The sequence below is a fragment of the Protomyctophum bolini genome (assembly GCF_963924005.1).
Source record: "Protomyctophum bolini genome assembly, chromosome: 15".
Classification (NCBI taxonomy): domain Eukaryota; kingdom Metazoa; phylum Chordata; class Actinopteri; order Myctophiformes; family Myctophidae; genus Protomyctophum; species Protomyctophum bolini.
In genome coordinates, this window is record NC_137876.1 from 18,994,800 (window position 1) to 19,018,713 (window position 23,914).

At 43.5% G+C, this 23,914-nt stretch overlaps 1 protein-coding gene across 2 annotated transcripts; it reads left to right on the forward strand.

Moving 5' to 3' along the window:
- Positions 1-810: 810 nt before the first annotated feature.
- On the forward strand, positions 811-22,404 carry commd8 (COMM domain containing 8). 2 transcript variants are annotated; one of them, XR_013965379.1, is made up of 6 exons: positions 811-883; positions 6,310-6,465; positions 8,920-9,072; positions 14,348-14,503; positions 19,066-20,364; positions 20,463-22,404. XR_013965379.1 is itself a non-coding variant. In XM_080783622.1 (5 exons), the coding sequence occupies exons 1-5, from the start codon at positions 836-838 to the stop codon at positions 19,084-19,086; spliced, it is 534 nt and encodes a 177-aa protein (XP_080639748.1). In that variant the 5' UTR covers positions 811-835; the 3' UTR covers positions 19,087-22,404. The 2 variants fall into 2 exon arrangements, 1 of the variants encoding a protein (XP_080639748.1); XM_080783622.1 differs by having other exon boundaries at positions 19,066-22,404.
- The last annotated feature ends 1,510 nt before the right edge of the window (positions 22,405-23,914 follow it).

Consider the following 23,914-nt stretch of genomic DNA (forward strand, 5'->3'; position numbering starts at 1 on the left):
TCCAATATATATCTTTTTACATTTTGAACAAAATAACCAATTTTCAATCGATCAAGGTGCCCACCTTTCCTTAGTGCCCACTCTGATTGTATCCCTCAAAAGTAATGGGTCTCATTCTTTTAATTTTTTGAGGGACGCAATTAGTGTAGATTTCCGTCGTACACAAAGATGATATTCCCATTGACAATGAATGGATGTGAATGAATGAATGTGCGAAAGTTTTTTCCTTATCCCAGAGATAGAAATGATTAAATGGGGGTCTGTAGTGTAGACTTATGCATGTCAAACTATATGGGTCATTGAAATGTAACAGGTTGAGAATCACTGCTAGAGCCGTGACAATCTTCTCTTATTGGGGTCCCTGGCATATCTTTTCAAATGGGGGGTTCGCAGGCTAATTAGCATAAATTTGGAGGTCATTGACATGAAAAAGTTTGGGAACCACTGCTCTATTTAATGGCATTTCTATGTCTGGGGGGGACACCAATGTATTGTAAAATCAAAGGTAATTTAACTCCAAATGGATTTAGTTCCAAATGGAACTAAATTAACCCTAACTGGTCCTCCGAGAGTCCGAGTTACAGACCAAGGGTCCATTATATTTGGTTCCTAACTATCATTTAGCCGGGGACCCCCTGGTGGAACTCCCTCAAGGACCCCTAGGGGGTCCCAGACTCCCCGGACCCCAACTTTGGGAACCACTGCTCTATTCCTCTCCTCCTCCTCCTCTTCCCAGTGCCTCAGATCGTGACGTGGATGACCTCTCCTTGTTCAACAGTACTCCGCGGAGTACTGTTGAACGGGAGCAGGAAGCTGTCTGAATGAAAACAGCACCATGGTGCTTCTACTGCTCACAAAGTTACCTGAGGCTCAATGTCCTGCTGTAAGTACTATACTGCACTACTGTTCATGTTGTTTACCTGTGTGTTTGCATTATAACACAATAATATACATGCACTCACTCTCTACCCATCATTTCCAGCAGTTTATCAGCCACTGTAGTATAGTGGGGTGGTGAAACAGTCCTACTCCCTACTGTATTTAGGTTAATTGTTTCGTACTAATAGGCAGGGATGTTTTGGGGGTACCAAAAATAAAACAGTGGAAATACCAAAGTACAGTGAGACTGTGAGAGAGACCATATGTTTCTAACACTGCAGCTGCTCGTAAAATACAGACATGTAGCTCACTCTGGTCCATATAGCCCTATAAATGCCCTTTGCTGCCGTATTGAAGGCATTAGAGGCTAGAGCATTAGACCAGAGCTACATGATGAATGGATATCACGAGAATGGCTTGTGATATTACATTTCATATTTATACACACAGGATGACACATCCATGATCGTGGCCTCATGGTTTATACGAACCTGTTAATTAATTGCTGCAATTAACATGGAGTCATTTATTGTCCAAACAAAATACGGCTTCTGCGCCAAATGAAAATTATCTGACGTTTCCGTTGTCTCCTATAACCGATATATGCTTCTTTTGAAACATCTCACCACCACCAAAAGGCCGCAGCACGGCCTTTTCCGAGGGATATGTACGTCTCTATACCATTTCGCGTGGAATAGATGCAAAGGCCCTATGTAAAGTAAACAAACTTTACGGAGGGTTCCGAGAGGGGCTAGATCTGTTCCTATAGTTTAAGATTCGTGTAGGCCTGCTGTAGTGTAATTAATCACACCTGTCAATTCCGTGCCTCCCACTGCTCACCAAAGGACGTTTTCTTATATGTTCCGTAACCCAGATTGAAATGTATTTAATATCACGGTCATTCTCTAGCAAAATGTGTGTGCACAAAGACAAGTTACAACTCGAAACATAATGGTGATGTTGCATGGCATCTCAGTTCTTCACACAGCCCGCCAGAGGGAGCTGTTTACCAGCAGTAGAAGCTACAGTAGTGCTGCAGACAGAGCTATTTGAAGTGTATTATTATGACTTCTTTCATAATATATAGTATAAAAAGCAGTGTTAAAATCAGTCACTGTTTGAAACACTTGTACATTGGCTATTTTCCAACTATCTTTGATAATAAAATCACACCTGTGTGAAATGAGGGGGCGCGCTTATCATCATACATCATCTCATACTGGCCATTGGCCAATCAGAATGCCTGTTGCCTGTGATTGGTTAGGTGATTTGCTCGTTTACATATACATTTTCCCTTCAATGGCGTTTTGATGTTTAATTTACGACATATTTAGCAGAATTTCTCTGTTCATTGTCAATGGCAAATCTTGAGACGGGCGGGGACAAAAGCTGTTTATAGAAGGGGCAAGCGCCCCTTAAAAATCACACCTGTGTGAAGTGAGGGGCGCTCTTATCATCTTCTATTGCTTCATTGTTAATGGCAAATTAATTTGTGTAGGATCGACATAGCCAATTTGCTCGTCTACATATTACATACATTCTCCATTCATTGTCAATAGGAATTGAATCTTTGTGTAGGACAAAAACACAGATTTGCTCAGACACGTATGACGTAAATTATCCTTTGATTGTCAATGGGAAATTAATGTTTGTGTTAGGACAAAAATCTACACGATAGCTGCATATAGGAGGAGCTAGCGCCCCTCAAAAATGTGAACACATTTGAATATTCTTTTAACAGCAAATCTTGTATGGGGTCATTGGGGTAGGAGGGGAGGGTCCCTGGCACACAGTTGTTTTCAGATGGTGATCTGCGACCACATTTTGGGTCCTTTCCACAGAGACTGCCACAGAGACTGCTCTACCCTGAAGCAGCGTCGTGCTTTGTGCATAACAGATAGCACACAGCTTTGCCTTGTGTCAACACAGCTGCTGCTGTTCTTATCAAATAAGATAATGTGCTGGCAGCACATTTACAATTCAGGCATTTAGCAGATGAGTCTTAATCCAGAGCGATTTAGTGTAAGCAAGCAAAACACAAGGTAATAATATACATCACGTGCATAGAAATAGTTATCTAGGACAATAGGTGAACCAAGAACCAAGCATCAGTCTAACTAACGGTATTCTATCAAACATAAATAGTCTGTACATTGAAACTCAACATAGCATGCTTTCTAAGTTACATTATAGCCTTTGCATAAGACTGCACCATGGCTGTCAAGGCCTTGGCCCTAGCATAGATATTAAATCACACCCGTGTTAAGTGAGGGGCGCTCTTATCATCGTACATCATCCATTCATTGTCGATGGGAATTTAACCTTTGTGTAGGACAAAAATAGCCGATTTGCTCGTCTACATATGCCACGTAAAGTTTGTTCACAATTCTATGCTGTATTGATGTTGGTGCCATTACGAGAGATAGTCAAATTAACAATTCTTCTACATTCTCTAATTGTGTAGACTTTTGTAAATGAAGTAGTGCAGATGTTTAACAATAAGGTAACTCTTGAGAGCGTAAAATAAAACCAAATTCCCCGTACGGGTCCATTTAGTTTAATTTTACGTTCTCAATAGTTCAAATAGTACAAATCAAGGGTCCCATTTGGTTACCAGCTATCATTTAGCTGGCGACCACCTGTAAGTTGGAACCCCCTCAAGGAGGGACTGGTTGAAAATATATAGGGGGTGGGGATTCACACTATGGTCCCAGATGTGCACTTGGGACCACTTTTGGTAGTGTGAATGCTGCATATCGCTCCCGGGAGTGGATCAGCCAACCGTTCCCGGGTCCACATCGGAACCGATTGAAGTGTACTCGGATACGGATCGCTGCAATGTGAAAGCATTGAATACAGTTGAATGAAGTGTAGGCTTGGGCAATATACCGATATTACAATATACCGATATTACCGTTTACCCTTACCGCAATATTTGAAATCAAAATCGGTAATATCGCGGAGTATATAAATAATACTGAATACCGTCATAATACTAATATCGTAATTTTGTAAATTATAAATGTCTACATTACTGTATGTGTGTGTCTGTGTGATGAATTTACGAGTATTTCATTTTAAACAACTATAATTTGCCTAATAACTTAGTGTCCATGCATTGACTGGCACTGACGCTGAATTACGGCGACGAGGCGACAGCAGCATTGTCGGACCGCCTCCGCCCAGGAAAGCAAACAAAACATGGTGCCGGTGAGAGTAACAAGTCCTAGCAAGTTGGTTCGTAAAAAAAACCATCTGGAAATACTGCTGTTTGGCAGCATTTCGGGTTCCAGCCAAATGAAAAAGGTCGGTAATACCGATTATCGCGGTATTATTCACGGCATCAATACCGATATCAAAAAATCTATATCGCCCAAGCCTAATGAAGTGTACTCGGATATGGATCGCTGCAATGTGAAAGCATTGAATACAGTTGAATGGAGTGTACTCGGATACGGATCGCTGCAATGTGACAGCATTGAATACAGTTGAATGAAGTGTACTACTCGGGTTGTGGACAGAATCAAGGCTAATGTGAATCACTAGAATTTCGCCGGCCTTTGGCCGGCGAATCCTAGTTACATTGCAGCGCAATATGGGAAGAAGGAAATTGCCGGAGTTGACAGACTCCACTTCATGTTTCAGCTGTGTTTTTAAACTCAGTAGTGTGCCCTGCACATGTAGTAACGGATGGGTTATAAATTATTATAATAACAGAAAGTGTTTTTTATTTCTCATAAATACGCAAACATGGTGAAACAACTACAGTCACAGAGAGCAGTGCCAAGGTAGCTGCTGCCTGCTAACGATGCAAACAACAGCCTTGCCTGTCGTGTGTGTGTGTGTGTGGGGGGGGGGGGATAGCACTAATTTTCGACATTTTACTGTGTCATAAATATTTACATCTGTAGCCTATATTGTGATTACATTTGACCGTACATTTGACTCTTGTGTTATATTCTTGTGAAATATTCAGTAAAGTATTGTGGTGAAATAAGTTGATAAGATATGCAGAGAATATAATACCAAGTTTGAAATGCATTAGGCCACAGACCCCCATTTGATATCATTTGCTCTCTGGGAAAATCAGGGTCCATTTGGTTCCATTTGTATGCTCTTGGAGTATGATGACTGTGCTAACAGTATTATCATAAAATATGTCTCAGTTTGATTCAAAAAAACATATTTCATATGTGTGAGCTTGTAAAGTAGAACGTTCAACCTAGAGACAGTGTTGCCAAGTCTGATCATTATAAGCTACTTTGGACTTGTTTATCTATTGGTAGTCCTTGACATGGAAATGTTTGAGTTCCACTGCTCTGAAACAACATTAGACAACAAAGTTTGACAGTCAACACTATAATTGATTATTTTAAGACTAATTTCCGGACCATTTCTGATTTACCTACTTTGAACTGGCCTATTAACATTTTTATAGACCTGGTTGCTTGTTTCACTCTCACATCCACGATATGTGGCAACCCTGGTCCCTGGTTTGTTTTGGTTTGCGTGTGGATGTTGTTTTGTGTTGCTTTAGCATCTTTAGCACAGTAGCTATCAGAGGCTGCAGCAGCTGCTGCTGTCATGAAAACGCAAGTTTCTGTCCCAGAAGCTCACGTTAGGTCTGCGCACACTGTACGTTGCTATGGAAACCTGTCATCAAATGCTGCTAACGTTGTGGTCAGCACTGTTAGCATGTGTGCTATCAGGCAAAAGCTGAGATAGATATAAAACTACTGGCCAAAATGTCATACAAAACACAACACCTAAAATCGGAATGTTATTGTGACCTACAGACCATCATGATTTGCTTGCTGGACCTATAATTAATGTATTTGCATTAAATTGCCACTCGCCCATATAAATAAAAAGCAAGATGGCTGCCGATTGCGAGCGGAGAGACGGAGAGAGTAGTGACGTGTGAGCCGGGGGCGGGCCTCTGACAACAGCATGAACACAGGGCAGTGTTGCCAGGTTTGCGAATTGTAAGCGAGTTGTAGTGTGTGTAAATAGCGTGGTTGTGGCCTTGTTTCTGCCCCTGTTGTGGCAACAGCACATGTCCACCAGTTTCTGTCGACCAGTTTCTGTCCACCGCTTTTGGCACGTGATCAACTTAAGCATTGTTATATTAGATAGATGACCAGGCAACCGTATTCGGGAACAGTTGAAATTATTTACATTTATATTTTTCTATAACACTTATGCGATATCACAATGGTACAATATCCATATGGATATAATGATGATACTGGGGATGTCCCGATATTATAATTTTTTGTTCCCGATCCGATTTCGATGATGTGATCGCCCCAGATTTTCCGATCACGTGATCGGATCGGGACAACCCTTAGTTCAAATCAATCGGACTCGATATTAACCCCCATATTAACTGTGTTGCATGTGTCGATCGCTGTCTCCCTCCCCCTGCAGCTGTGTCACGGCGTGGTGGACGGGCTGTGCGGGCGGGAGGGCCCTCACCTGGCAGACTACGGCGCCACCTGGAGCCTGGAGGAGTGGCTGCAGCTGCAGGAGTCTCTGACGTCGTTCTTCCGCCTGGCCGTGGGGAACAGCAGCTCTGAGGAGGAGGTCAGGTTAAAATTATGGATTTCGAAAAAAATAAATGGCTTAAATGGCCGACCTAGAACAGGGTTGGGAAACTTTGACGATGGAGAGAGCCACTATATTTCCACACTCACTCCAGAGAGGCCACATTGCATATTACTGTCGTAGCAAAAAAATAGCTGATCTACAAGCTCAAAACGCGTCGCGGTGCGACACGGTTTGAGCTTGTAGATCGGCTATTTTTGCCATTTTTATACAAATACAAACTAATATTTGTATTGAATTTCAAATGCATTTAATTATAGTTATGTTAACTTTATGAACTAAATACAAATTCATTGGACATAAAAAATAGACAATAACATTAAAACTAGTAATTAGCTGAAATCAATAACATCAATGTTCTGATATTAACCTGAGGGCCGCATTAAGTGATGGTGCATGGGGGCCGCATGTGGCCCCGCGGGCGGCCAATTGGCCACGTATGACCTACAAGCTCACGAGGCATCGCCAGGCCATGTGTTGTGAGCTTGTAGATCGGCTGTTTTAGCAATTCATTTTTGAAAATCAATGGTTTAGAGAGACTGCAGAGCTGGAGGTAGCAGAGACTTAAAATGTTGATGTTCTCTGGGAGTAACGAGGATGGATGGGATCAGGAACGAGTACATCAGAGCAGGGACAGCGCATGTCGGATGTTTTGGAGATAAGGCCAGACTGAGATGGTTTGGACACGTACAGAGGAGGGATATTGAGCATATCGGTAGAAGGATGTTGAGGTTGGAACTGCCAGGCAGGAGGCCTAGAGTACCCAATTTGGTGAAAAATCATGTTTCTGCAACAAACCATTTCTGCAACAAACACACTGACATTTGTAAGATTTGTGGCACCCTCTATGGGTCTAAGAGAAACAGCTTTTGGCTCTGTATGTGGTGTTTACAGTTTCCCATCAGAGGTGTAGAGGTGTTTGGCAACAGTACTGTATAGTGCAGGCATTTTGAGAAATTACCTCAAACAAATTGCAACAGAAACACTTTCAACTGTTTTTGTTTCATAAATATGTTAGTAACAACATATCAAAAGTCCCAACTAAGAAATCCCAGTGGAGGAACCATAGCCGTCAAACTCATCACAAATGTGATGAGGTCATCACATTTTGGCTATGGCCGTTTTTAGTAGGGATAGACAGATCACCAATCCGTGCAAAAAAAAGATTTTCGACGATATTGGCCAATGTTTTTTCCTCTCTATGCAACACTTGTGCTGTTGAATGGGAGTAGTCCACTGACATGATATAATATACTGTTATTGATGCCATGGTGGGACATTTGTGCTTTACAACCTGGTGCTGCTGAATTGAAGAGACCAGCTTGATTAGCTTATTTAGCTTATTTTCATTATTATTTTTACAGGGAACATTTTAAAGCTTTTTGGGAACTGTTTTGTCACGTTTTATTTATAATAGAGGGTATGTGCGTGACATCATCATCAAACCAGGAAGTTATGCAGGAACGCCTATACTGAGTGGCCTAAAACAACTTTGTGGCCTTGACAGCCCATACATCCACACAGAAAAGTCATATCTGATTGCATTAAACGACGTTAAACAATGTTAAACTCACTTTGCATGTTGCTTTGACACTCGATTTGCCACTCGATGTGCCATTCACTTTAAGCATGCGCATACCCTCTATTCAGTTCATAAGAAATGCCGTTAACTGCGAGCTAATTATAATGTTGCATTTGATAGAACGAAACATTTGAGGGTATAGTATTTTGTTAATTATTTTTTTAATTTCAATTTCAATTTATAAGAAATGCTGTTAAATAGGTGCTCCCTGCACTAGTAGGACTGCTTTCAGAAATGTGAAAGTTTAGTTTTTTCTGAGTTAAGTGTACTCACAGTATTGTGCCGTATGGGACCACAGTTGGTCGTATGGAACCGGATCCAACGTTGAGGAAACAAAATCGGGTCCATCACATTTGGAACCGTTTTTGGAACTTGGTTTTATCACACTGTCAGAGCTGGCATATGGAGGTTTTCCTCCATAACTCTCCACCAAGGACCACCATAACTCTCCATCTTCCCTTATGCCATAATCTTATTAGGCATGTTTTGAAAAAAACATCTTAAAATAGTGATGATGATAATAATTGATCCACATTGATTGACGTTTTGTGAACTGTTAGATCGTTTATGTTTTTCAAAATAATAAAAAAAGCCTAATAAGAGTAGGCATAAGGCATAGAGTTCCAGACATGTAAGGGTCCATTTTGATCTCTCTCAAGGCCAAATTTATATATACGGAAAGATATATAGGATTCGTTAAGGAATCGCAATCGTTCAATCCAAACCCTAATCTTGGCGTAGAGTCAGGAGCGTGTGTGCGTGTGCGTGTGCGTGTGCGTGTGCGCATCGCACTTGCGATGGCTTATTATTGTTGTGTGTTGTTGTGCTGCACACGCTGTGTACTACTGTAGGTGCTGGCAGTGCTGGCAGATGTGTCCAGCGGCCACCGGGAGGCGCTGCTGGCCGTGCTGAGGGCCAGACAGGAGGAGATGTGTCAGGCTCTGCTGGACAGAACCAACAACATCTCCAGCACCACGCTGCAGGACTTTGACTGGCAGCTCAAGGTACCGTACACTGTTTCTGTGACTGGCAGCTCATGGTAGGTAGTACCTCACATGTTCCCCCACGAGTCCCTGTGTCCCCTAGGGTACCTGGTACCTCACATGTTGTCCCCGTGTCCCCTAGGGTAGGTATACCTCACATGTTCTCCCCGTGTCCCCTAGGGTAGGTAGTACCTCACATGTTCTCCCGTGTCCCCTAGGGTAGGCAGTAGTACCCTCACATGTTCTCCCGTGTCCCCTAGGGTAGGTAGTGCCTCACATGTTCTCCCGTGTCCCCTAGGGTAGGTAGTGCCTCACATGTTCTCCCGTGTCCCCTAGGGTAGGTAGTAGTACCCTCACATCTTCTCCCTGTGTCCCCTAGGGTAGGTAGTACCTCACATGTTCTCCCGTGTCCCCTAGGGTAGGTAGTAGTACCCTCACATGTTCTCCCCGTGTCCCCGGAGTTCTCAACGTTTTTGGCTTGGGGGACCCACGGAAATACTTTGGCTATGTCTGGCATAACATGCAGTAATCCTGGTCTCTAAAACTGCCTCCCCCTGGCCAGCCGGGGCGCCTGATGGAGGGGCAAGGAACTGGTTGGAATTTATTTTTTATTCATGAATTCTTGCTTTTTTGGGGGATGTTTTTTGAAAATGTAATAATAATAATAACTAATGTAATATATAAAAATAATAAGCTAATGTAGGAAACAAAAAATAAATAAAGGGACCCATAACAATGTGTCCGCGACCCCCACATGTGTCCCGACCCCAGTGTTTGTGAACGGGCGCGTTAGACTGTCCTCTAAGCACCCTAACAAAGGCTACGGCGCTAGTTCATTAAAATGCAACCGTAAAATTAATCACCTGTAAGCCTATTTCATTTGACGGTTAAATTGTCTTCTTGATTTTATTGTCTGTTTTTAATTCCCATTAGCCCCACGGACAGCCTGCGTCTCGTTCTCCTCCTCCTACAGACATATTATGTTACCTACTGCGCTCACTTTAAAAGCACAGAATTATATTGGATATTATTAGATTCATGGCGCCCAGGCTGGCCTGTACATCAGTGTGTTAGTCTGCACCAGAAGGTCCATTATTCTTTTCGACATTTGAGCCACGGACCACCATTATTTGATGAGACGAGACTGAGGCGTCTGAGGCTCAGGAGTTAGAGCAATGATCCGTGGGTCGGCGGAAGTGTCCTTGGGCAAGACACTGCACCGACCGACCCCACATTGCCTCCAGTGGTTGCCACCGTTGGTGTGTGAATGTGGGAAGTGAGTGAGTGGTGCCACTGGCGTTGACTGTTCGCCGCTTCACCCCCAATGTATGAATGAGTGGACCGTTGTAAAGCACTTTGAGTAGGCACTCACAGTGCATAGAAAAGCGCTATAAAAATGCAATCCATTATTATTATCTAGCCTCTCAGACCCAAAACTAAAAAAAGATTTTGTCCACAATTCCCTGCTGTATTGATGTGGTACCATATGAAAGATGACAGGCAAGACAGGCAATTCTTCTACATTCTCTAATTGTGTATAGACTTCTTGTAAATTAGGTAATGCAGATGTTTAACAATAATGTAACTCTTGAGAGTGTAAAGTGATGAATGATGGTTTCATTTTACACTTTCTTAGATTTAAATAAGGGTCCATTTGGTTACCAACTCTCCATCATTTAGCTGTGGACCGGATGGAACCCCCTCAAAGACCACTGGCAGTCCCCGGACCACTGGTTGAGAGCTCTGTAACGATGCATTTTACGATACATGGTTGACATGTACATACATGGACGATATTGGTTCATTATGGCGATACGACACGCTACGATTGAATGATTTAAAATCGATGCAAAGACATTAAAACTGTGTGAAACATGTGGAAAGTGCAGGTTTTTTAAGGGAAAATATATGAATATGGATATGAATATTACTCTGACACCACCCTGTCTGTCTGACACCGGCTGCAAAACGTTACCGATACACTCTGCTTGCAATCAAAAACCGACTGAATTTACAGGGTGTCAATTTCATCATTATCTCTCATGTTTACACATTGCGGAGGACATCGCTGAGAGACTCATCATTATTGAGGTTAAAACATATATATACTAATAAGAATGATAAATTATTAAGCGTCTTTCTGCACCGCGGATGTGAGGAGAGTGGTGAGATATTTATACATACACATAGCATAAGACTATTAAAACACTTCCCTCCCCATTCACGAGTTGGACGAGTTAATTCACCCCTTTTTCGGCCTTCTGATTGGTCCCTGACTGACTAACCAGTTCCGCCCTCGTTCCGCCTTGTTTATGTTAAATTTGCTAAAACATACTTTTTGGAAAAAACTAAAAACAAACATGATATGCCCAGTCCAGTCATATGCGGCACCTGTGATGTTCCTTTTTACTGGCACCAAGTTTAAAATAACAATTGAGTGCCACCATTATTTGATGAGACGAGACTGAGGCGTCTGAGGCTCAGGAGTTAGAGCAGGCCGTCCAATGATCCGTGGGTTGGTGGAAGTGTCCTTGGTGGTCCTTGGTGGTCCTTGGTGTCCTTGGTGTTGTGGAATAATGAAGTTCCGGACGACTTCTCTCTTTGTTGACAGTTTAATCTGGTAAAATACACAGATGTATCTGGTCAGTTTCTGTCTGTGTAACACACCCAATCCTCAGCACGTCATGGGCATGGCTCATGTTAGACTGACACCACTCAATAAACATACAATACAGATTTCAAACAATGTACCTGGTAAATACACAGACGTATCTGGTCAGTTTCTGTCTGTGTAACACACCCAATCCTCAGCACGTCTCTATAATAGAATTAACAGTGTGACCAAGAGCATGTTTTTAGTTTAGTTTACAGTTTAGTATGTCAAAATAATTAATTGAAAACATGTACAAAACATCGCCACTTCATGTTGGTACATTTAGCATGTTTAGGACAACTAATATTACAGTATCACAGTAAACATACAGACTCTTGTTGAAAATATAGTGTGCTGACTGCTGAGGAACACATGTCACCATGGGCATGTCTCATGTTAGACTGACACCACTCTAAACATGGACACCAGTGTTATTCAATGGGTGCCGCCCACTAACCAATAAGAAATGTCATTGCTGATGGAGCAAGTGGAACCCACTAAACTCTGTTACAAGTGCACAGAATATCAATATGAAGCAACTGAAAAACATGCTATTTCAATGGTAGTGGATGGAGAGAGAGGATTTTTGTCCAACCACGAAACGGGAAGCAATGGGTGCGAAGAGGCCGGGGCACAACCACGGGCGGGTCTTGACAAAGGGTGAATTGATGTAGGACAGCTTCCCCCCCAATAACGAGTTACACGAGTTACGTTTTCATTGTTTAATTCGCGTTTTTAAATCCAGGCACTGAACGTGGCATTGCGATGTAATTAATTCTGCAGTCAAACTGTTAATATATTTTAATTAATAATAATAATTATTATTAATAATTATATTTACATACACAGCATAAGACCAGCAGATCCAGTAATGTTCGTGAGGTTAAGCATAAGGCGCTAAAGTGGTAACACATTGGCAGTGGAGTAACTAAGTACATTTATAGAACAAAGCGGAGATCCGGGCACACTTAAAGGTTAAAAAGGAGGAAAACTTTATTCAACCGACATGTTTTGACCTATGAAGACCGTATAGGTCCTAAGTAACATAAGTAACATCCGGTTGTGGTTTTTGGCTCTTCAAAATACGTTTTTTTTATTGTTCATAATTTTTATCCCACGATTTTTGCAACCCATTTTTTCACCCAGTGTCAATTATGTAATGTAATCGTGGGCGCTACACTTCCTCTGCCAACCTGGGGGGTCATTCTATGCATGAGGAGTCTAAGCTGCTTCTTTTTACCTGACAGGGGAGAGTTTCCCCAGCCGGACGTATGGCGTGGAAGGAACATGTCATTCTGACCAGTTCAAGGTAGTTTAGAGACCAGGATTACTGCATGTTTTTGTGAAGGCACCTACCCTAGGGGACACGGTTAGAACATGCAAACTCCACACAGAAAGGCCCTTTCGCCAACCCCGCCTCGGGTATGGGCACTGATGATGCGGAGGAGAGTACACGCCCCCCCAGTGCCCACAGCGTCCCCAGCGGGAATCGAACCCACGATAAGGATTGAACGGGGTGAAAATCCTGGCCGGTTCGATTGAATGAATGAATTTATCCTGGAGGGTATTGTGTTAAACGTTTCCCTGCCAAAATACGTAGTCTGCGGTATTTGTCGGGAAGCGACGCTGCCTAAATGCGTAGCCTATGTTTATTCAGTATAAATGTGTTTGATCCTATCTAGTGGAAAGCCTACTCACATTAGCTTCGGATGGCTATCTGTTGTTAGCTTAGACCCTGGGTTGCGCCATCTTTGATTGTGCATGCGCGTGTGTGCACGCGTACTCACGCTTTCTTTAGTCTCCAAATGCCCCTCCCAGGTGGAATTTTTGGTCAAAACAGCGCTTATTGCACGGAGCCTGGTGGTCGTAGTAATGGTGCCGGCCAGTACTAATCATGCTCCAGGCAAGCAATAACATCCGGTCGAGAGTCAACACACACCATTAAGCTGACACAACATCCGGTCACTGTGTTTGATCTTCAAAATAAGGGTTGAACGGTGCGATATCCTGGCATGTTATTAATTAATCCAATAATACTTAATGACCGCATGAAAACTCCTGTCGGGCGGTCGTTGAAGTTCATGTTGTATACCCCTCTGTCCCCTCTGTCATTTCCTCGTATTTCTTTTATTTAAATAATGTCATGCACATTTGTCCAGTGCATAGCCTACTGTAGGCCTGGTTGACTAGATTTAGAGGACATTTTGATACTCTTGCTACTGAAATGATCGATTATTTATACGGAGAAATCCCGTTATTTAACATGCATCTCAATGGGTGAGAAGGACAGCTTGCCCTGTCTCCTCACTGCTAACGTGTCTATTGGACAAGGACGGGTTGGGGAGGGACTTAGCGAAGGGCTAATTACAGCATAAGACGTGGAAATAAGACGTGCTCAATCGGGCCATCTGTCTCCCCTCCTCCCCCCCCTCCCATCTCTGTCTCTCTGTGTGTGTGTCTCTCTCTCTCTCTTCAATTCAAAGGGCTTTATTGGCATCAGAAAACACGTTTTACATTGCCAAAGCAAAAGTGGAACAAAACAAGACATGTGTAAACAGAGCTGTGTTACACTGAAGAAAAAAAAAGCTTACAAAATCTCTGTCTCTCTCTCTGTCTCTGTGTCTCTGTCTCTCTCTCTCTCAGTTAGCGCTGTCCAGTGATAAGATCCAGTCCTTGCAGACACCTCTGTTGAGTCTCAGTTTGGACGTGAGGGAGAACGGAGTCCTCCGGCCCGTTGTCATGGAGATGAGCAGAGACGAGCTCAACAGCCTCGTCAGCTCACTGGAGGCTGCCAACAAGGTACCTGTCTGTCTGTCTGTCTGTCTGTCTGTCTGTCTGTCTCATTGTCCATCACTCTCGTTCTCTCTCTATCTTTCTATCTGTCTATTTTTCTCTGTCTCTCTCACTTTCTCTCTCTCTCTCTCACTCTCTTTCTCTTTCTGTCTATGTCTCTCTCTCCCTTTGTCAATTCAAAGTAGCTTCATTGGCATGAGAAAACATAGATTTACATTGCCAAAGCAATCTCTGTCTGTCTCCTCCCTGTGTGTGTGTTGTGTACAACACAGGGAGCGTGTCATTGGCAGTCTCTACCCAGCGTAGCAGAAGGAAAATGCTGAGTCGTGTGCTCTGCCCTCTGGTGACTCATTGTGTTAAGAGCATCCGCTGTGTTTATCCTTGTATGTCACCCAAATAACACATTCACACTTGCACGCCGCGCACACACACACCTCAAAACACCTCCGTTGGTGGTGCAAGGGTCCAAGGAACCCTCAGGGTACATTGAGGGGTAAAAATGGTGCATTTATATAGCGCCTTTATCCGAGGTGCTTTACAGTGTGCCGTTGCATGCATGCATACACACACACACACACACACACACACACGCACACACACACACACACACACACACACACACTTGGTGGCAGAGGAAACCATGCAAGGCACCAACCTGCACATGGGGAGCAATTAGGGGTTCAGATTCTTGCTCAAGGACACTTCGTCACAGACTAGGGGCACCATTCCATTTCGGGTTCATGAACCGGTCGGGAGCGGATGATATCGCTACGTCATGTTGTAGTATTGTTCTGTAGTCAGCAATCTTCCGGAACTTCCTTTTTCCCCTCAATAAAAGCTACAGGCTACGAGAGGTTTTATTGTTATTCTTCCGGTTTGAGGGAAAAGGAAGTTCCGTTTGATTGTTCCTGCCGGACGACTACAAAACAACACTACAACATGACGTAACGGTCATCCGCTCCCGAACCGGATCATACGGCACTTTTGGAACTTCTGGAGACCAGGCTTTCCTCCGAGGTGGAAAGCCTGGTGAGGCGAGGTCGGGGGCTTTATTGGAAAGGGTAAAAGGGGGAGGACGGCACGAAAGGAAAAGCCTGCTTCTCGACGGTTCAGTTAACCTGACATGAGCAGATTGCATGTTGTTCAGAGGTTGTGTAATGATTGTCTAATCCTAACCGAAACGGCACAGCCATTTCATGGTGTGGATGCTTGGCAGACGGGGATCCAGAATTCAAGCCAAGCTTGATGTGAAGATCCATTCAGGAGCCAAGCATCTGAACGGACCTCCGTGGAAACGCAGATCCATTCAGGAGCCAAGCATCTGAACGGACCTCCGTGGAAACACAGATCCATTCAGGAGCCAAGCATCTGAACGGACCTCCGTGGAAACACAGATCCATTCAGGAGCCAAGCATCTGAACGGACCTCCGAGGAAACCCAGATTGTCGCATAATTAACGATGCCACGGCGTTGTGCTATTGTCGCTATTGTATACTGTACATTATAACAAATGATAACCCGGTTAGACCCGAGACCAGATTGACAGTTGTCTGAAAACCCCATGTTTCTATATCGGTGGTTTTCAAACTATTTCATGTCAAGGACGACATGCCGCCGACCCCCATCTGAAAATATGTTGTTTCAGGGATCCCCAGAAGCAAATATTTGAGTTAAAACGTTAGCTGTGAAATAGTATATATTCAAAGATTTGCACACATTTTCACGATTTTAAAATGTTTAATGGTTAAAACACCAAGGGTGCCACAGTCGGTAGTGCTGTTGCCTCACAGCTAGAAGGTCCTGGGTTCGATTCCCGCTGGGGACTCTGTGGCCGCCGGGGCGGGCGTGTTCTCTCCTCCGTGTCATCAGTGCAGATGCAGGGTTCGTGAAAGGGCCTTTCTGTGTGGAGTTTGCATGTTCTCCCCGTGTCCCCTAGGGTAGGCACCCTCACAAAAACATGCAATCATCCTGGTCTCTAAACTACCTCCCTATACCTCCCTCTAGGATTACATTAGATAATTGACACTGGGTGAAAAAACGGGTTACAAAACCGTGGGATAAAAATAAACAAAAATAAACACCAAAAGGGGTTCCCGTCCTAAGTGGTTAATTGGTTGTATTTATATTATATATATATAATTTCCAGGGAGAGCGGAGCATAACGGAACATACTGGAACACCGGTTTCAGGTTTCACATTGTCTTGGTCTGCCTTCAGTTTCACACTGGTGCACAAGACAGTAACTTACATGTACTTACAGAATAATAAGGCTATCACACGGCTAGCACTTTCGATATCAAAGGACACTGATCACCCCCTGTATCGCTTCTTTAACCTCATGCCATCTGGACAAAGGCACAGAACCTTGCCATGGAAAAAGGTCCGTTTAGTAGGAGTTTTGTTCCATCAGCCATTGCTGCATTAAAAGGATCCCTGGCTGCCTCCCCCTGGCCAGCCAGGGCGCCTGATGGAGGGGAAAGGAACTGGTTGGAATAACGTGTTCCTTCCACGCGCTACGTCCAACCAGGGAAACCCCCCCCCCCCCCCCCCCTGTCAGGTGTAAAGGAGCAACTTGGACACTCGGGCATGAAGGAAGCATGAGTTCAAGTCCGTTGCTCTCCCCTTGTCCCCCATATATGGGGACTAGGTTGGTGGAGGGTGTGTAGAGACCAGGATCACATTAGATGATTGACACAGGGGTGAAAAATGGGTTACAAAATCGTGGGATAAAAAATATATTAAAAAAAAATAAAAGGATCCCTGGCTAATAAGACAAAATATGTCTTAAAACACTATACTTGCCCTCTATAACTAATAATGTATGGAATGCATAATGCTAATACAAAAAAACGTAATACTTCCTAAAGTTAATATGAGCATAACCTTGGACCGTGTGTGTGTGTGTGTGTGTGTGTGTGTCTGTGTGTGTGACGGAGAATTATTTCATGAAAATCAAGATTTAACGTCCTGTGGCTTTCCAGAGAGAGAGAGAGAGAGGGTCATGTGTCGGTCTCACACTTGAATCGCGCCATCCTGCATGTGCGTGATATGTCAAAATAAATTGTAATAAAAAACAAATGATGTGTATAGCCTATATATCGGGTCTAAATCACATCTTGGTGAACTCTTGCAGTGTGTGATGCCTAGTCGGCGACCAATCGTTTAGTGTGAAAGCCACCAAGATATGACAGACGATTAAAAAAAAAAAAGACTCCTGCCGTGTGAAATACATAAACGATCTGATGACTCGCCGACAACTTTAAAACTCCTACAGTGTGTAGGGGCCATAAATCATTGAAGGCCAAGTACTTATTTGACTTTTTTTTTCACAAGGCCTCCAGGCCAATTAAAGAGGTTTTTAGAGCTTAAATTGATAACATTATAATCATGATTCAAGACAAATCTTACAACTCTCGTTCTAAGAAAATGGAACAAATCTATGGTGGCCTGTGCGGAACTATTGCTACTTCCATTTAGCAGTGGATGAGTTATAATTGATAGCGGTGCCGGCGTACAGGCGTGGAAAGTGCACGCACACAGAATAGCAGATATATATATAGCAGATCTACAAGCTCACAACGTGTTGCAGGCAACGCGCTGTGAGCTTGTAGAGCGGCTATTTTGGGTGTGTGGTACCGCCGCCGTGCAACGAAGTCTAAAGGCTCATACATGGTCTGGATTTTCGGTGGTTAGGTGACCACCGAACTACAACATGACGTCACGAGCCGCGGTGAAGAGCAAACCACCGCCACCGCTCCAGCCCTTCTCTCTGTTTTTACTCACCACCGCTCAACGTTATTTCAGCTCCGGTGGTCAGCTCACCAACGGAGCGGTGGTCACCTCACCACCGAAAATCCACACTATGAATAGGCCTTAAGTATACACGTATGCTGCAGTGCGCACACACCAAACGAGTGGTTTGGTGTGAACCGGTCCGAGACAGATAGTATAATGGCATGTCACGTGTATAAGTTTTATATATTCATTCAAATAATTTGTTACGACTCACGCAGGAACAAGGGACCATCACACCTCTCTCTCTCTCTCTCTCTCTCTCTCTCTCTCTCTCTGTCTGTCAGTCCAGTGTCATTTCACAATTTTCGATCACACACACTTTCCGACTGATGGGCACTTCTAGGCAATTAGCAAATGCGATGATGCGATACTTAATATTTAATGACAGCAAAGCAAGCAACTGCTCATTTTACTTGATAACCAGTCATTTGGGCTGCAGGGCAGACTGGTCCTATAGTGTTTAAAATCAGATATTCCTCTAAGTCTGGGTAGAAATGTAAAAGAAAAATAAAGGTGCCTTTTCGAATTACAGCCCCTGCCCTTCACATTCCCTTTGCACGTCCTTGCCCCCCTCCCCTCTCTCTCTCTCTCTCTCTCTCTCAAGCAAATTAAATGGAATGGACTGGACTTGCTGGGTGTTTTTGCGGGCTGCGGGGCGGGGCAGGTCGTTGATTAATATATTGTTTTGCGGGGCGGGCGGGTTATGAAACAAAAAGCCTCAGAATGATCATCTCAGAATGATCATCATCACATGTGTTTTCATGTCTTCTCAGGTGGTGTTGCAGTTAAAATGAGGCGACGACCACCATGGACTATACGGCAGTGGTTCTCAACCTGTGGGTCGAGACCCCCGGGGGGGTCCCCCAGATAGACAGTAAATACTTTTTAACCCATTCTGACCTGAGATCAGATTCTAAAAAAATGTCTTCTACATCCTGACAGTTTTCCATTCTGACCTGAGATCAGATTCTAAAAATGTCTTCTACGTCAGTCGTTCTTCGCTTTAAAAAGAATAGCAGATCTACAAGCTCGTAGCGCGCCACTCGGTGGCGCGCTATGAGCTTGTAGATCTGCTATTTTTCAATAGCTAAAGCATAACATAGTGCTAATACCAAAATGGGTTCCCGCCCAGAATGGGTTAAGACATTTTTTATTAAAAAAAAAACGAGAGAAAAAAAACGAAAGAAAGAAAAGAGACCATTAGTGGATCAAACGTAATGAACAAACTATTATAAAACTGGTGAAACATTGGCCAAATTGTCAAATAATATGAGCAAGGGGCACACATTGTGAAAATCGCAGATCTACAAGCTCACAATGCCACGCAAACGAGGCGTTGTGCAGCTTGTAGATCTAATTTCACAATATTTATCTGTGGAACAGAGTCAAACTAAATGTAATGCCTCGACTTGACAATTCCAAGTGCATGCCAGGTTGGGGGTGTCCCCAGTTCAAATATGATTGTTTTGCGGGGTCCCTAGTTCAAATGTGATTGTTTTGGGGGTCCCCAGATCAAATATGATTGTTTTGGGAGGTCGCGGCTTGAAAAGGTTGAGAACCACTAGACTACGGGGCCAGAAGACATCGGAAGAGGGACTGGCTGTTAAAACACCACTGTAAAACACATCGTAGCTTTGAGGGCAGAAACCTTGTAATAGAAGGTATGCGCATGCATAAAGTGAATGGCAAATTGAGCGGCAAAGTGAGTTTAACATTGTTTAACATCGTTTAATGCAATCAGATAGGACTGATACAGCTGTCAAGGCCAGAAAGTATTTTCTCGGTAGGCGTTCATGCATAACTTCCAGGTATGATGATGATGTCACGCGCATACCCTCTATGTCCATATTTCAAAGGTTTTGTGTTTTGTTTTGTATCGTTTCGTTTTTTTCCCATGAATTAATGTCCACCTGTCAGACACGGTATCTATCCAAGATACAAAGTCACATGCAGTTTGATGACACAACCGCAACGATGCCTTCTGTAAGAAAACGGTGTTGAATTCACGTGCGTCTGTATTCAGTGACTCTTAATTGCATTCCAAGTTACGTTCTTAAGTTCAAATTTGAGTTGTGAATGCATTGTATTGTATAATAAACTGTTGAAATGAGTATTATCTCAGCCCGTTTATGTGCAGTAGCTGGGATGTCCTGAAAAGCCTAACGTATAGAAACTTCCCCATAAACGGATGGTTCTTCACTTTCTGGGTGAGAATGGTCGAGGTCTGGCTGTTTGGTGAATAACTGGAGAAATTATGGACAGATTTGGACGGGGTCTAGGGCTCTGAACTAGGGGCTTTCAGAAAGGACGTCATGTGGTAGCCAAGTCTGTTGACTTTTAATGTTTGAAAATGCATGCCCCACCCAGTTGCTGTATGCTTTGTCAGAGGAATACCAGAACGGTCGCCTATCTGGTATTCCTAAACATAATGTCGGTAAACTATGTTAAAGTAAACCTATTTAACCTCAGTAACCCTGACCCTAAAGCCTAACCCTATAACTATGCCTGGCTAACCTAACCCTAAACTTATTTATAACCAATATCTATTATAGAATGAGAATACAAGTGTGCATATAATATTTTATCTTGGCGTTCGGCTCTGCTACATTTTTCTCCCTGCTCGGCACAATCAAACACCATCATTAAACATAAAGAGCAGGGAGATATACAATAAAAAACCCCATGGGGAACATGGATAACAGAGCCCACTGGTGGTGGTGGGAGCAAACATCACATAACGGCAACCAAGGAAGCTTTGAGAAGGAAAGAAAATGGTCAAGTGACTGGGCTGCACCATGACGCTTTCATGGAGGCTTTCATAGGAGCCAAACTACACCCAGAAGTTCGGCAGAATGCACTGGAGTCAATGAGAGCCCAGTGACCAGCTCATGAACAAACACTATTTCTGAATGACTGAGATCTTTTGTAAAGTAATCGCTTCTGGAAAATAACAGAAGACATGTATGTAACACATTATTGTCTGCTGTGTTGCTTTTCGATGTGTACACTGTGTAATTTAATAGAGTTATGGTATCTAAAGAGCACAAAACACCTTTCTGAACGTACCAAGTATCGCGAGACTTCCCACCGCTTCCTGTCTGTCAGTCAAATATCGCGATACTTCCGAGCCCCCCTTTTCTTTCCTTCAAAAGGGCACATTTCTGTCCAGAGGGCAAGGGCACCCCTAGTGTCTATCTGTGCACACCAGTGCTGATAGTAATGCATTAACCCCTTGAGTATATGAATGTGCCCTTGAGCATGGCATGAAACCCAGAGTATATCTGACTGAACTAACTCCGCAAGCTACGTATCAAATACAAGAACCGCTCCACCGAGCGAGTGATTGGCATGAGGACAAGCGTGTTTAAAGGCGAGCCTTCCGATTACCAAACGTATAGTCAACTGGATCCAAGTTGTGTTGTGGCTGTACCGAATATCTTTGTCAACAATAGCCGATGGGTCGCGAGTAAATATCATGGTTTCCTTTGGTTTCAATATAATATATGGATGTGTATGCCTATTATTTCAAAATATTTAAAAAACAGCAAAAATCAGTCAACATTTTTTTCAAAAGTATTTCAATAAATAAAACAAATGCAGCCTATAATAATGTTCATACCTTGATGATGATAAAAACATTTAAGAAGTAATGAAAATAGTAGATCCACAAGCAGAGTGCAAAGCAATGCAGTGCGAATTGAGCTTGTAGATCTGCTATTTTCACTAGTTTAATCGGGTCCTGGGCCGGGCACATGTCTATAGTCTCTCTGTTGGGTCTTGACTCTTGAGCTAAAAGGTTTGGGAACCGAACCCGTCAACCAGTCCTGTGATTTCCAAATGTTGATCACCTCACCTGTGTCTTGTTTAGTCCCAGCCAATCATGTGCTAAATGTCCTAATTGGTGCTCACCTGTGTGTGTGTATCTAAACTTCCCTGTGTGTCTTTTCTGACAGTTAGTCACAAGTCATTCTTTGTTCTAGTTTCCTTGATTCTCTCCCTGTCATCTTTAGTGTTTCGCTGCAGCAGTTATAGTTTTCTAGTCCCTGGCTGTAGTTTGTTTTCTCACTCCTTGTTTTTGGTCTTAATTAAATAAAAATAAATTCAGGAATTTGCCTTTGCCTCATCCCAGCATTATTGACTCACACATGACTGACAGTACTACTAGGGTACGTTTCAGGGGGGCAGTCAGACGGATATTTTGTGAAGCCACTAAGGAAATGAAAGTTCATATAATGGCCTGTTGTGGCGCTGTCATTGGGCTCAAAAAAACCCATAGCCCCATAGAAGTCCATGTATTTTGGCCCAACTTCACCTAGACTGTATTACCTTAATAAACATGGTCATTAATACTTTTTTCTTCCAGTCACTAGTTTAAAGTCTCATTTCTAATGTCATAATATTCTTTTTGGAAAATTATGGTCCCATTCATTAAAAAAATTACCATAAAGTCGCGCATGTTCTGAGGGGCGTGGCTACCGTTACAGTCTATGAACGGGATCCCCCACCCACTCGAGTCAAAATAAAAACCAACGAAGAAGAAGGGGGAAGTCCCGCCTCGTTGTCTGGGCCAGCCAATGGGCCAGCTGGGCCTGGGCCCGGATATAGAAAGATGGCTGCCTCCATGGCAAGGACTGACACATAGAAACAGGCTTCATTTTACGTCCACGTTAGACCCGCGGAACGCTTTGTCCATATTTTTTACAGTCTATGGTACGTTTGCATACTTTAAGTATGCTATTTGTTAATTTTAATAGAATGCACTTAATAATGCTGGCTATACAGACAGTAGCCTACTTTAACCTTAAGTAGTAGGCCTAGCCTAGCCTATAGCTACAAATTCGAGAGCAACCTTCACTTCACTAGTTTAGGCCTACATTTAGACCAGGAGTAGCTTAGCCTATATCCTAATTAGTAATTTTATAAACCTGGCTGCCCTACTAGGGGCCTACATGGGGGTTCAGTCGACTTTATATGATCCATCCGGCCACCGTGCCACGTATAAAGTAGGCTACCACTGATTTTAGGACTATATAGGACCCCTTTTTGAGGTCCCGCGAACCTTCCATTGAGAACCAATGTCCTATGATAGGCCTGCGCGCACGTGTCCTGCACACAGCCAGACGAGACGAGACGAGAGAGAGAGAGAGAGGGCCATGGATGGTGGAACGGATAGGATTCAGTGAATTCTGCGGACATTGATGAGACACACGCGCCACAGACAGACAGTCAGCCAGCGGGACAGGACAGGACAGGACAGGACAGGACAGGACAGGACAGGAGCAACGCATTCTCACACTCACTCTCATCTCACACACACACACACACACACACGACACACACACACACACACACACACACACACACACACACACACACTACACTACACACCTCGGCGGCGCGCACACACCGCAACGAACCACGCAACGTTACGTGACTCTCTCTCTCTCTCTGGGTTTTTCGTGCATTGCGGCTCCCCCCTAAAATACATTCTCTCTCGGCTTTTCTTTCTTTCCTTCTTTCATCAAATGATGAACTTGAACTTGGTCGGCGGCTTGTGACGTTGTCGTCATCATCATCATCATCACTCACCACCATCATCACGGGATTCATTCATTCATTGAG

What these genes read in the sequence shown, in the direction of transcription:
- commd8 (XM_080783622.1), top strand. Translation starts at nt 836, where the DNA reads ATGGTGCTTCTACTGCTCACAAAGTTACCTGAGGCTCAATGTCCTGCT. An exon ending in ACAGCAGCTCTGAGGAGGAG is followed by an intron (nt 6,466 to 8,919) that starts GTCAGGTTAAAA and finishes GTACTACTGTAG; the next exon opens with GTGCTGGCAGTGCTGGCAGA. An exon ending in ACTTTGACTGGCAGCTCAAG is followed by an intron (nt 9,073 to 14,347) that starts GTACCGTACACT and finishes TCTCTCTCTCAG; the next exon opens with TTAGCGCTGTCCAGTGATAA.